Consider the following 15,322-nt stretch of genomic DNA (forward strand, 5'->3'; position numbering starts at 1 on the left):
TTTGGCAAAGTCATTCCCTTTAAAAAGTATAATTATGTAACATGAAGAATATGAGGTATTTTTGGGCATCTAAAAATCAACTTTTTTTAAAAAAATCATCTTTGCAACAAAAAACTTTTAAAGATTTTACAATATGGCGTTTTAAAGCTAAAGATTCATACTTGAAAAAAATATTGTCATTTCTATTAGGAGTATAAATAAGTTTCGGCCGTTTTTTATCAAAAATTGGTCATTTATTTGTGAAAGAACGGTACCTAATGTTTTATTCGAAGTATTGTCCATCGCTAGCCACTACTTTTTTCCATCTTTCTGGCAGCATACGGATACCGCGTCGGAAGAATGCTTCATCTTTTGAAGCTATCCACAAATTGACCCAATTTTTTGTATCTTCATATGATGTGAAGTGTTGCTCAGACAGGCCATGCGCCATCGATCGAAACAGGTAGTAATCAGAAGGAGCAATGTCTGGTGAATACGGCGGGTGGGGTAAAACTTCCCAATTGAGTGTTTCCAGGTAGGTTTTGACCGGCGCCGCAACATGTGGACGAGCATTATCATGCAGAAGAATAACTTTGTCGTGTCTAGAGCAGTAGTGGGCACGTTTTTCCTTGAGCACTCGGCTCAATCTCATCAATTGTGTTCGATAGAGAGCCCCAGTAATGGTTTCATTCGGTTTGAGCAACTCATAATACACGACACCAAGCTGATCCCACCAAATACACAACATGAGCTTTTTTCCATGAATGTTCGGCTTGGCTGTCGATGTTGAAGCATGGCCAGGTGGTCCCCATGATTTCTTCTTCTTTGGGTTATTGTAGTGAATCCATTTTTCATCACCAGTGACTATACGATGCAAAAATCCCTTTTATTTATGCCTGGCAAGCAGCATTTCACATGTGAAAAATCGGCGTTCAACGTTTCTCGGCTTCAGTTCATATGGAACCCATTTTTTTTGTTTTTGAATCATTCCTAATGATTTTAAGCGATGTGAAATTGCTGGTTGAGTCACTCCTAATGTAAGTGCAAGTGCTTCTTGCGTTTGGCACGAATCTTCATCTAATAATGTTTCCAATTCCGCGTCTTCGTACACTTTCGGCCTTCCGCTACGTTCTTTGTCTTCGACGTCAAATTCACCGTTCTTAAACTTGTGAAACCACTCACGGCAATTTCTCTCACTTAAGGCAGCCTCACCATATGCTTCTACAAACAATCGATGCGCCTCGGCTGCAGATTTTTTCAAATTAAAGAAGTAAATCAAAAGCTCCCGCAAATGACGCTTATTCGGCTCAAAACTTGACATTTTCGCACGAAAAAAGATATATGATGCTGATACAAAATCGCTAATATTTTAAGGTTATGTTGTTGCCAGATGTCCAACCTTACGATATAACGTTTTACAACAGACAGTTTCAATCATAACATATTAGTGGCGCCATTTTTTGTGAAACGGCGGAAACTTATTTATACTCCTAATATTAAAAAATGTACTTATGTAATAAGGCGAATATGAGGTATTTTTGATTAAATCGTGTCTACAATTGAAAATTGATGTGTTTCATGATATATTTCGGAAAAACTCCCTTTTCTACAGCATTTTATAGTATTCCAACTTTAGACAGAGGATATGCGAGTAACATCCGCGTACCAACCTGTTCGAACGTATTTTGTCCAGCTTTTTTTTTATGTAAAATACAAAAAGTTTCACTTACACATTATATGGGTTGCATTGATCCTAACAAAACTTTGCTGCCGTGCCGTTCGAATTCTAGTTGACCAAAAAAGTTGATCAATCAAAAGAGATTTCAAACTTTTTTTTGTGTGTCTTGGTCCGAACCTCTTATCTCATTCCATCTTCACATAGAAAGCGTTCGAAACTTCATATGGGGCCTTTCAGACCCACTTACGTGTTTAAGGGTTAAAGACGGAAAATTATGACGATACATACCACCGTATATAAAGTTACAGAATAATTGATTATATTATTAATTGTATGGAATGCAATATATTTTTATTATTTTGTAATACAGCTTTGTGTTAATAATATATGAAATATAATATGTGAATTACAATAATATATGAAAATGATTTACATTGAAGATTACAGTAAGATACATTATGTACATATATAATTTTGCTATTTCATTTGAACTCGCGTAATGATTTTAAATTATAATTTTTAACACATACATATGTCAATATTCTTCGATAGATACATACAACATTTAGTTTTTTAAAATAAATTTTTTTGTAATATTACTACACAAATGTCTAAGCGCTTTTCTGGTACTATTACCGTGTAATTTTACATTACGCAAAAGAAAATTAGACTATTGGAAAAGTAAATACAGGGTGTCTGACAATTAATGATAAATCTCTCGCATGCAGGTAGAATGGACCAAACTGAGTCGAAAAGTCCTGTACCACTTTGCGAGCCTCGCAACAGTTTAACGAGTTATAAATTAATAAAAATTTCGAATTAGACCCGCCAATTCCACCGCCAAATCCAAGCGTGCGATCGAGATTGCCAAGCGTGCAGGGCGAGATGTGTACTGCTTGCTCCAGAGCGGGGGGCCTCGCGTTACGCGTAGTTTTTGCGTAGCCATTGCCGCTCCCTGCAGCAAGCAGTAAACACCCCGCCCAGCGCGCTTGGCAATCTCGATCGCACGCTTGAATTTGGCGATGGGCAGGACTAATTCGGAATTTTTATTAATTTATAACTCGTTAACTATTGCAAGGATCGCAAAGTGGTATAGGACTGTTCGACTTAGTTTGATCCATTCTACCTACATGCGAGATTTATCATTAATTATCAGACACCCTGTATAAATGATCAATATCAGTTCAATGTAATTACATAGTTTAAAATATGGGGATATAATTATCTATTTTAGCACGATGTTTTTGAGCAACGCATTCCGCGATCCATACGATATTGCGGCACTCTTGCTCCTTCAATTTCAAGTAGCTATAGAACACTCCAAAATGAAATTGTTGAAGGAATGCATGAACGTTTAAACGGACCTGTGTATATTAAAAAATTTAAATCTTTTTTTAATAATATAAATAATATACAAATAATTAATATAATACGTAATATGATTAATATTTGCATGCTACAATTATTTCTTTTTTTATATCATAACAAATATGTACTTGCCTCGTGCTCAAAGAACTTGTCTTCCAAGGTCTTATCACCAGGATTGTTACCTGCTCCTTCAAATAAAGCGCTATATTCCTGTTTAAATATTGATACATTATGAATGTATTAGAAATATATCAGGTAGTAGAAAACATGAGGTACTAGGAAGTTTATTTTATTTTACTTAGATAAAATAAAAAAGCTTAAAAAATACTAATGTTATGCAATTGCATAATTAACTAATTGTAAGAATATGTGAATTAAGATCTTTTTGACACCAAATCGATTCAAATTGCTAAAACATAACTTTTTATTAATTATCAACACGATTAAGTGCATGATATAAAGTCGTTTTAAATATTGGATGTATAACTTAATTCGGTCCGTTTTTAAAAGATGGCTCTGGGTGCTATAAATGACGGCGACCGCTGATTTTTGCTGTATCGTGAAGTGTCAACATCTGTCAACCGAATATTGTTTAAGCTTTTGAGTTTTGCACAACAAGTTTAATTTTTACTGCGTTGAAAATGTCAAGTTTTGTTCCAAATAAGCATCATTTGCGGGAAGTTTTCTGTTTCAGTTGGAAGAAAAGTGCAGCTGAAGCGCATCGAATGCTTGTGGAAGTGTATGGTGAACCTGCACCATCGGATAAATCTTGCAGAGAATGGTTTCGACAATTTAAAAGTGGTGATTTTAGTGTTGAAGACAAAGAGCGTTCGGGTCAACTGAAAAAGTTCGAAGATGAAGAATTAGAAACATTACTCGATCAAGATTTATGTCAAACGCAAGAAGAGCTCGCAAAAGCATTGAAAGTTACTCAACAAGCTATTTCGAAACGACTCAAAACCGCGGGATACATCCAAAAACAAGGAAATTGGATCCCATATGAATTGAAGAGAGATATCGGACGACGATTTTGCAATGTCCGAAATGTTGCTTGAACGGTACAAAAAAGTCTTTTCTGCATCGAATCATTACCGGGGACGAAAAATGGATTAACTACGACAACCCGAAACGTAAAAAATCGTATGTAAAGCCCAACCAACCGGGAACATCAACGCCGAAGCCGAATAAGCCAAGGTGTCAAAGTAATGCTCTGTATTTGGTGGGATCAGAAGGGTGTGATCTACTATGAGCTGCTAAAACCTGGTTAAACCATCACGGGAGACTTTTACAGGCAACAATTGATCCATTTAAAGCGAGCTATAGTCGAAAAACGTCCAGAATATGCGACCAGACACGAGTCCATAATCTTTCACCATGACAACGCTCGGCCTCATGTTGCTGTTCCAGTTAAAAACTATTTGGAAAATAGCGGATGGAAAGTTCTGGCTCATCCGCCTTATAGCCCAGACCTTGCCCCTTCCGACTACCATTTGTTTCGATCGATGCAGAACGCTTTGACTGGAATACACTTTACTTCAGAACAGAGTATCAAAAATTAGCTCGATTCATTCTTGGCGTCAAAAGATAAACGCTTCTTCCGCGACGAAATCCATAAATTGCCAGAAAGATAGAAAAAAGTAGTGGTTAGCGATGGACAATACTTTGAATAAGGTATTAATTCATTTTATCGTTCAAATAAATGCGTTTTTCAAGCAAAAAAAATGAACCGAATCAAGTTGTATACCTAATATGATTTTATAAGATTGGCAATATACATGTTTCATATTCGAACCTCTTAGAATCAAGACAAAATCTTATGGCTTGATCTCTAATTTTAATAATATTGTTTGTGAATTTTAATAATATTGTTTGTGTGAATAAATTTTAGTATGAATTTTTAGTACGCAAAAAGAGAAAATGCAACACTCAAACGTTTTTGAGAAAATCAAAGTTGAAGAATCTCAAGTTGTGTATGAGTAAGGATGCATCTCGATGGAGAAAGAATCGCGAAATAGAACAGTAACAGAAAGAAAGTGTGGGAGGACAGCCAACCAGAGCAATTCTATTTCCATTTTGTTTCGCTTTCTAAGAAGTTTTCCATTGATCTCTAAGAGATTTTAGTCGTCGCTCGCATTTCGTTACGAAGTTATTAACAAATAAAGTCGATAAGTTAAATATGTATTTAAAATTATAACAATAGCAGTAGAGGCTTAATGAGATTCAAAATCAATAAACAATAGAGCAAAAAATATACAAAAGCTGGATGTAAGTATGAAATTTATCAATTATAATTATGGTTTCGTCATTCAGAAATGTTCCGTTAGAATAACAATTTACAGCATAGAAAAACGATGGGAACTCATAAGCGACAACACTTTAATTCAAAGAGAGAGAAAGAGAGGAATAGAGAGAGAGAGAGAGAGAGAGAGAGAGAGAGAGAGAGAGTTATGGGAACTATTAATTTAGTTCTAAATTCCACTTTTTTTTTCATTTAACAAGAAATTTTACAAACAGATTTTCAGCACTTCGATGGGCTCTCCTCTTTCTCTGATAATAGATTTTGAAATTGTTGCGATAGAAAAAAATGTCTTTTCCTATTCCTTTTTATTTTAGATATACGATATTTTGATGGCGGGTCTATAGACGCTTTAGATTTCATTAAAAACCTTTCAACTCCTTTCACGTTTACATCCTTTCGTTTACAATTTACTTGAAATTACTAGAAATTGAGGACAATATCATCGCATCAATTTCTTAGACGTGACTTTAATTATTGATAACGGCTATATTATATTTGTCCTATATAAAAAACCTGTATGGTCAGGTAAATATCTAAACTTTAATTTGAGCCATCCTCTTTGTCATAAGAGAGATGATATTATAGGATTAGTTGACAGAATCACAAAATTATCACATCCTCAATTCTATGAAAAGAATTTCCATGAAGTAATTACTGTTTTATTAGACAATAACTTTGAATTTTTACTTTTTTGACTATTAGCAAAAGAATATAATACCTCTCTTATAACTTTTATAATTTGAATTTAGACGAATTTGGTAACAATTTTTATGTAAATAGTGATTCTACAACGAAAGGAAAGATTCTATTTCACTGTCCAGTACATTAAAATGATTTCTGAAAGCACCATTCCGATCACGAAGAATCTAAATTCTTTTTTAGCTTTTTTAATTTATCATTTAAGGACTTCACAGCGACGGAAAAAAATAATTTAGAACTGATGTGTAGAAGTGAGGTACAAAATAAATTGCCGTGTGATTGCGAGGTCACTTATGTGGGCCAAACAAAAAGACAATTAAAAACTAGAATCAAAGAACACATCTCAGATATTAATAAAAAGTGCGGATCACCATCAGTTATTTCTGATCATAGATTAAGTACAAATCATGAGTTTAAATGGAATAAAATCGAAATTCTGGACAACGAACCCTCATACAAAAAAAGGATTAATATCTGAGACGATTCATATAAACAGACAAAAATACAGGCTTAACCGATAAAGTGACACAGATCTTTTCCCCGAAGCTTATCTTTCAGTAGTCAACAGTATATCGCATCCCTTATCATATAATTATTTTCGAAAAATAGCTTTAGGGCTAAATCTTATTGTTCTAAACAGAAACTAGAAGACCTAAGAAAATAGGATCACAAAAATCGCTTTAGATGTGTGCTTAACAGAAGATTTTCCCAACAATTTAAGCAAATATTAACTTATATTTTACTTTGCGCAACTCAGGATGAACTAAACTGCTCAGCAAGAAGAAAGATTTTTTAAATAAATTATATATAGCTCTTGAAAATTCAATAATTTCCACTCATCAGTTCTTCTACAACTCATTTTAAAGCTGTTATTTATAATATAAAATCTGTAATATAAACTATAATATGAACTCATAGATATCAAAGTAGAATCATTTGAATCTGGAAAAAATGTTTGTATATATTTATATATAAAATAAGTAATTATATATACTACATAAAACTACATAAAACTATATATAAAATATGAATAATTATATATAGGGGAGACCGAGGCAAATTGTTAGATGGGGTAATTCGATAATTGGAAATATTTTTTTATGGGTACATTAAAAATTTATTTTAAACACTGTAAACACGTCCTAATGTAACGATGTTGCTAACAAAGTTTTGTTAATAACAGCTTGAAGTCCTAGTAGTGAAAAATATGTTTTGCGACAGTCGAAGTAATTTCTGATAGTCAACATTTCTTCGAAATTTAAATAAGATAATGTTTTTTAAAAATTTTGAATGTATCGTGTCCAATTGAATGTATTTGAAATATTTCGTGTTTACTTTTTGCTGTGTAATGCCTATTTTTGTCGATCATACACAATAATGCGGTTGATGTTGGGGCTATTTGTAATACCGAGCACCGAGGCGATTCGTTAGAACTGATTGCAGCGCCTAATCTAAGTTGGATAACCCTAACTCTTTAACTGTGTTACGAATGTCTGCGCTACGCAGAGTTAAGTATTGAGGTAAAGTTCTTTATTGATTTAGTTCAAACTTGATAATATTGTGTATTTTAGTATATAGAATATGAATATAAAATCGTCGCTCTTAAGCAGGTAAAAAGTTATAAAGCGTTAAAGATTGACACTTGTGAGGTTAGGAAATCTGTCACACCGATGGTATAAAAAGACATGCAAACGTGTATGTTTGCATTTGTTTTTTGTATACCTATATCTTTTTTTAAATAAAAAAGTCTTAACAACAGCTTTTTTACAGTCTTTCAACTTGAAACACAAATTTCAGGATATTCCCAGACTAGTTACGAATTATCCTGGGCTTGGAGCTATTCGTAATTTTTGGCATTGGTCAACATTTTTATATGTACTTCAAAGCAAGTACACTTCCGTGTTCTATCTATAACGGCATTGTGAAGAGGAAGGTTCAACCTTTCAAACCGTCTCATGTTTTTTTCTTTTTTAATGAATATAGGATTCAGGAGACACAGAAGAAAAAAAGGTCTAACGAATAGCCCCAGTCTCCCCTATTATATATATTTTAATGAATGGAAGTCTTTTCACCACGTTGCGATGACCACCAGCCACTCATAGTGCTTGAATAGTAGAAAAACTCGAGCCATCGATCGCTGTAAATGGTTGTGGTCAATCGCAACGTGATCAAACAAGATGATTCCTATTTTAATATAGGGGAGACTGAGACTATTTGGAACACCAGATTATTCGAAACAACGGAAATTTTTTGTATGGGTGCATGTTAAAAATTAATTTTAAGTAATGTATAAGCGTCCTAATGTAACGACGCTGCTATCAAAGCTGCTATTTTTTGGAATAGCGGAATTTTTCTAAGTTAAAATCCTTTTAAATTGTACAGAATTTAAATTAATAAAATTATAATATTAAAATTTGTTAACTGATTTGATTCGATTTGAGTCGAACAATTTATACATCGTTATAATTAAGCATAGCTTTAATATAACTACGTATTTAAAAGTTCACTCACGGCGTAATATTCCGCTACAGCCTTCACTTGTTCATAATCATCGGCTCTCGCTAAAGCTGCCAGTCCATCTGGATTCAAACGACCGCAGCGTGGATATAATTTCGCACGATCATCTTTACCCAACTCAGTACCAAATGAGTTGATGGTTATAATGATCGCTCTTCTATCTGCTTCAAACTATAAACATAAAAAATGATTAGGGCCAGTCAAATGAAAATGAGACAGACTGTATAACGAGCATTGCGCGGACGTTGGTTACTCTTTTCGGTGTGTTTATGGACGTGTTCTCTATTGGAAATTAGGGGAGAACGGCGCGAATGTTCACCGCTGTATCATTTGTTTGTTAAACGTGCTCGAAGTACCAACATTCATGCCATGTTCGTTATACAATCTGTCTTGTTTTCATTTGACTGATCCTAATACAATGTTCTCATTATTTTAACGGAACAAAATCTTACAGCAAGTATTTCACACATGGTATCTGCAGTTGTGCCACCAAGATCTTTGCAAAATTTATAAAATGCTTCCAGATAAGCCTTGTAAAGTGTATTTCTTATTATTTCGATATTCATCTCGTCCAAGTCTTGCTCGGAAATGCAATCCACAAAGAAAGGTGCTACAAGATAATCGTCGTATGATTAAAGAAAGTAACTGTATTATAAGTTATATGTAATATGAGTGATGTAATATATTCGGGAACGTTTTTTTAAAAAAAGTAACACGTTAATGTTATTGTTACTGTTACAAAGGGATAACATATTCACGATGTCATCGATTTTATTCTCCTTTTACATGGTGAATCCACATTGAAAATAAATTGATCCGTGTCCGCACGTTTCGTCTAATACGCTTTGTAAATAGTATTTTTTTTAATGTTTAAAAATTCAAGATTTTCATAAGGTTACAAGATTTAAAGAAAGATCTTTACCAAGACGCTTTACCAAGTAATATTATTTAGCATAATCGATAAGCGCGAAACTTGGTAATACCATAGACAGTGAAGACGCAGTCCAAACTTGTGCTTGCAATTTTTTAAAAATATCTTTTTAACATATTTAACCCTTAAACACATCGATCGCGTAAAATACATAAATACATTTTCCGGTCTGAGAGATTTTTACAATGTAGAGAAGCTATAATATTTAGTTTCAATCAATATTTTTTAACATTCTTTTCTTGTGTATGTGGTGTGTGTGTGTGTGATTTTATGAGCAAATTTTAACCAACAAACCAGTTAGGCTTGCTCACCAAGCGATTTAATATAATTGATTAAATTCATAAGTAAGAACTATTGTAATAATATTAAATCGCATGAAATCATCAGAGAAAAATAAAGGGAAAAGAAATATAAACGATGTTTTTGTAGTAACAGTGATTTGTAAAATTTTGTAAATAAAAAGTTAAAAAATGTACACTTGAAATATTTCCTTTTTTATCTTTATAATTACTATTAATGTTATTTAAAAAAAGTAAATGTAAAATAGTATAAAATAATAAATAGTAAATATAACATTTTCGCAAGAACTAAATCTAAATTTTTTTTTAATGAAGTCCTTAAAACATTAAGAGAAGTCTACAGCTTAAAGAAAACACTAGAACGAGATTAATCATTGCTCTATAGTTTTTTTTAACGCTGAATACAAATCTAGTTTCTAAATTGTTCTATCACAATTTTCAGAAATTTGCAGTTCAAGTTGTATAAAAGAATTATTTTCTCATACTTTAGTCATATTATAACTATAATATGACGTACTGAAGAAATATTATTGCAATCAAAATTAAGTATGATATTGGAATTTAAAAAGGAATTTTTTTATGTTTGGTATAATTAATAAGATATTCAAATTTAAATAAAGGGTTTGTTGCGCTGTGAATTAGGTCATTGATTTAATAAATAGCTTTCAACTATATTTTTTGAGAACTTGCGCACAATGAAGGAATATCAAATATTAGGAATAGGAATTAAAAAATAAGAGTCATTTTCTTCAATAAACACTATAAATAATAAGTTATGTATAACACATTGATGTTATATCTTATTCATATCTATTACACATTATATTCAATATTCACTGAAGAAATTGATTCTAAAATTTTAATCCTTATTCTTAATGTTTAATATTCCTCTTCATTGTGCACAAAATTTAAATTTAAGGCTTCTTTAGGTTGCTGAATACAAATCCGCTGTCAAAATTGATAAATTTAAGATGGATTCAATATAACGAATGTTAAATTCAAAAATGCTTTAATATTTGCAAAAATTTATATATAGAAGTCTTTTATGAAACAAAATATGAATCTAATATTAAAATTAACAAGTATAAAATGATGAAATTAATAGCTAATGAAAGTTAAATCATATTTAAATTTTTAGCAAATTATAAGTATATTTTACATATATACTTCATATTTAACAATGAATATTTTATTACCCATAGCTAATATAAAGTTTCTTTTGAATATTAAAAGACTTAACAGCTTATTTAATTTTGATTACAATAAAATTTCTCCAGTACAATTAGTTATAATAAGAAAATGTGAAAATAGCTTTGCAGTTTGTAAATTTCTTAAAATTGCAATATAATGAATCAATTTAGAAATTCAGATTCATATTCAGCATCTAAAAAGATAATATAAAATATTAATAGGAAATAACTAGTTTCATCCCAGTACTCAAAAAATCATTTTTTTTTTTTTTTTGTTGAACTGTGTTGTGTTCTGAGAAAAATTACTGTAATCACATAATTAAATAAATTTAAAAATAATACTTTAATCTTGAAAATTTAATGTTTTGGACTTGTTTGATTTTTGTAGGAATCCTTCAATTCCAATAAGTCATACCTAAAGGTGTATCTACCAATACAGCATTATATAACTCAGCAGGCGTGGCAGCGACATGAATCGCCTCCATCTGTTCAAAGCTACCAAGCGGATGGCACTTGGGAATCAATTCTGAAATAGGTCGTTGATGCAAAGTACCAGTAATTAACAAAATAATATTGTCAATCATATAACTGTAAGTGATGAAATCCAGAAACTGAGACAAAGGCTCAACAGAATGATTGCGCATATGTTGAAACTCCACGACCAGTTTTTCCCTTAGTTTGTCATCGATCACACTAACAGAAAGTGGAGATGGTTCATTGGCCAGGAAGCTGCCATAGTCTGTACCAGCCAAATGTAGCTTTAAATCTAAACAGATAATTGTTGATTAGTTTAGGCAAGAAAAAAGTAACTTTGCAATTTGTAAAGAGTAACAAAATCAAACTTACCCATACAACACAAAGTCTAAAATTAGGTCATACTTTCAGAAGTTTTAAAGATTTTTGTATAAAACTGCCTTTGAGACATATTTAAAACATCTTATGACCCTATTTTAGATTTTTTGTTATATGAGCTGAATTTTTAGAGGCAAATAAAAATTTCAGTTTTCTCTTGAATCTAAATATTTTTATAAAAAAATAGAAAAAAATACTAATAATATTACAAACACATAAAATATCTTTTTTTTTAAATTAAATATACATTTAATATAGAAAAATTACGATTATTGAATGATTAGATGAATCGAATACACTTGCCTTCGAGCGTTTCGCATTGGACTAGGTTCAAATAATCACTTTGCTGCAATATGCCACATTTAAAACCGCGACATAAACCTTCCAGATAACCACCGTCGATGTTGAATATGCACCCCTTCATGTCGCGACCGAAATTTCCCCAAATGTGTAGACGCGAGAGATTGATGTGTCAAACGTCAGACTTGAGGCTCGCCCTTTTCCACAAAATCATATGACCGAGCTAGCCGAAGTTTGCCGCGAGCTCACGTGCTATTTGTTATCGATACGTATTCGATTCTGGAAACGAGCGCGATTTTTAAATGCAATGTCAATTAGGACAGTATTCAAAGTTAATTCTTATATTAAAAATCTTAAGGTCTAAGCAGAATAGTTGACTTATAAAATCTTTTTATAATAAGTTATTAGTCGGTGTCATAAGTCGTAAGCTGTAAGAATCGATCAATTATATGCTTTTTACAATACTATTAGTCGGTATCATAAGTCATAAGACATAAGAATTGATCAATCACAGTCAAATATTCTCTTCACATTTGATTGTGATTAGTCAATTTTTATGGATATGACTTATGACTAATAGCTTAAAGCCTGTTCTACAATAGCATAAACACAAGACCGTAAGGTTGTAAGGCATGGTTTTAAGAGCTCGTAAGCAAATGAAAAATTTTCATTTCTTACGTTACGACCTTACGGTCTTGTGTTTACTGCTATTGTAGAACAGGCTTAAGGCTATAACACACACTTTCCATAACCGTAACCATAAGACGTACCGTAAGAATTATCCAATCACAGTCGAGAATTCAGATTCTTATTTCTTAATTCTCGACTGTGATTGGATAATTTTTACGGTACGTCTTATGGTTACGGTTATGGAAGGTGTGTGTTATAGCCTTAACGCGGCATAAGCGTAGCATAAGGCCTCTGGACGACTCGGTGTAAACTAAGGGCCACTTTCACCAACGCCGATTAACTTAATCGCTGATTAGTCTATCGGAATTGACCAATCGTATTTGTCGTTAAGTAAAAACGACAAATGCGATTGGTCCATTCCGATAGACTAATCAGTGATTAAGTTAATCGGCGTTGGTGAAAGTAGCCCTAAGCCTATGATTAAAGTAACAATTAATGCCTGTTCTACAATAGCAGTAAATACAAGAGCGTAAGGTTGTAACGTAAGAAATGAAAATTTTTCATTTGCTTACGAGCTCTTAAAACCACGCCTTACAACCTTACGGTCTTGTGTTTATGCTATTGTAGAACAGGCTTAATAGTCTCGCACTTGAAATGCATAACATAACATAAACACAACATAAGACTGATAGACCAATAAGCACCAGCATAAAGTCACCATATTGATTTACATAAGATTCCCATTGGTCCAGAGGCCTTATGCTAAGCTTATGCTTTATTATGCATTTTATGTGCAAGGCCCTTTATGTTTGGTTTATGCAGGCCATAACCGCTAAATTATGCCGGAATTTGTAAGAAATTGACCAATCATAGTCAATTATTCTTCTATAAATTGATTATAATTACTCAATTTCTTACAGATTCCGACATAAGTTAGCAATTACGGCCTGCATAAACCAACTTTTAAAGGGCCACGCACATGAAATGCATAACAGAGCATAAGTGTAGCATAAGGCCTCTGGACCAATGGGAATCTTATGTAAATCAATATGGCGACTTTATGCTGGTTGCTCATTGATCCATCGTTTTTATGTTGTGCTTATGTTATGTTATGCATTTCATGTGCGAAGCCCTTAAGCCGTAAGAAATTGATCTACGATGGTTGATTATTCTCCTCATATTCAATTATAATTGGTCAATTTCTTACGGCTTAAGGTTTATTACATTTATTGTAGACCGGGACTTATAGGCTTTCTACAAGCTATTAGTCGGTATTAGTCAAATATTCTCTTCATATTTGACTGTGATTGGTCAATTTTTACGTCTTATGATTTATGATACCAACTAATAGCTTATTGTAGAAAGCTTATTACAGTTGAATATGAAGAGCATATGATCAATCCTTAAGACTTAAAGTTGGTTTATAATAGCTGTAACCGTAAAAAATTGTCCAATCATAATTGATTTATAGAAGAATAATCAACTATGATTGGTGAATTTCTTATAAGCTTTCTACAATAAGCTATTAGGCGGTATCATAAGTCATAAGCCACAAAAATTGACCAATCACAGTCAAATGTGAAGAGAATATGCGATTGTGATTGATCAATCCTTATGGCTTATGACTTATTATACTGACTTTATAGCTTACTGTAGAAAGTCTGTAACGGTTATTGTAAATCAATTGCTTATTGTAGAAAGCTTATAAAAAATTGACAAATCATAGTTGATTATTTTTATATATATTAACTATGATTGGTCAATTTCTTAAAGTTAGTTTATAATAGCTGTAACTGTAAGAAATTTGCCAATCATAGTCTATTTACAGACGAATAATTGGTTATAATTGGAGAATTTCTTACGGTAACAAAGAGCTTTGACGGTAACAACTATTGTAAACTAACTTTAATGATGCCATGTAAACAGACCAAAAGAAACTGAATGTTACGATCAGTTACGATGAGTTACGATGTTATATCTTACGTCGGTGCGCGATATCACACATGAACTGTGCATATAAAAGTACGTAGTAAATTGTGGTAAATCGTAGCAAAGTATTTTGATTTTTCGCCAATAGTTCTTCTAATTATTTGTATCATTCAATTGACGAATCAAAATGTTTGGCAAGAAAAAAGAATCGAGACAGCCTAAATCAGCTGGTAATTTAGAACAGGTACATCACTTTGTTCTTTTTGGTAAATATGCATGTACTCTACAAGAATATTCCTCAATTCTTAACAATTTTTTTAAATTTGATAGCTTTACATTGTATTTTGGATTTAAATTTAAAATTAAATTTAAATTTCCTTTAAACTAAATATAGTTTTAATTATTAGAAGTACATAAGGCGCACAATAGAGGAATATTAGATATTATGAATAGGAATTATAATTTTAGAATCAGTTTTCTCAATGAACACCATAGATAAAGAATAAGTCAGTTGTATTTTGTATGGAACATTTGTCTTACATATTTTTATTCATTGTATGTTACGTTTAAATTCAGTGGGAAAACTGATTCTAAAATTTTAATTTCTATTCATAAGTTATATTCCAAAATATTCTCACTGAGGAAGATTTT

The 15,322-nt window shown here is 32.2% G+C and overlaps 2 protein-coding genes across 4 annotated transcripts in view; one reads left to right on the plus strand and one right to left on the minus strand.

Annotated features, from left to right (window-relative positions):
- Nucleotides 1-1,982: 1,982 nt before the first annotated feature.
- LOC105201264 (V-type proton ATPase subunit d) lies at nucleotides 1,983-12,363 on the minus strand. The gene is made up of 6 exons (XM_011169218.3): nucleotides 12,116-12,363; nucleotides 11,376-11,726; nucleotides 8,993-9,150; nucleotides 8,535-8,711; nucleotides 3,158-3,235; nucleotides 1,983-3,021 (listed from the first exon to the last, which is right to left on the minus strand). The coding sequence occupies exons 1-6, from the start codon at nucleotides 12,234-12,236 to the stop codon at nucleotides 2,860-2,862; spliced, it is 1,047 nt and encodes a 348-aa protein (XP_011167520.1). The 5' UTR covers nucleotides 12,237-12,363; the 3' UTR covers nucleotides 1,983-2,859.
- A 2,325-nt stretch (nucleotides 12,364-14,688) lies between these two features.
- The window catches only part of LOC105203446 (coiled-coil and C2 domain-containing protein 1-like), a 105,127-nt gene continuing 104,493 nt past the window's right edge, over nucleotides 14,689-15,322 (plus strand). For 2 of the 3 annotated variants that reach the window (XM_026139868.2, XM_026139869.2), the window contains exon 1: nucleotides 14,689-14,915. In XM_026139868.2, coding sequence (XP_025995653.1) covers nucleotides 14,859-14,915 — 57 coding nt within the window. In that variant the 5' untranslated portion in view covers nucleotides 14,689-14,858. Of the gene's footprint in view, nucleotides 14,938-15,322 lie in introns of all 3 variants that reach the window. The other variant, XM_026139870.2, reaches the window with a different exon arrangement.

The sequence above is a fragment of the Solenopsis invicta genome, chromosome 2, assembly GCF_016802725.1.
Source record: "Solenopsis invicta isolate M01_SB chromosome 2, UNIL_Sinv_3.0, whole genome shotgun sequence".
In the NCBI taxonomy this organism is placed as follows: Eukaryota; Metazoa; Arthropoda; class Insecta; order Hymenoptera; family Formicidae; genus Solenopsis; species Solenopsis invicta.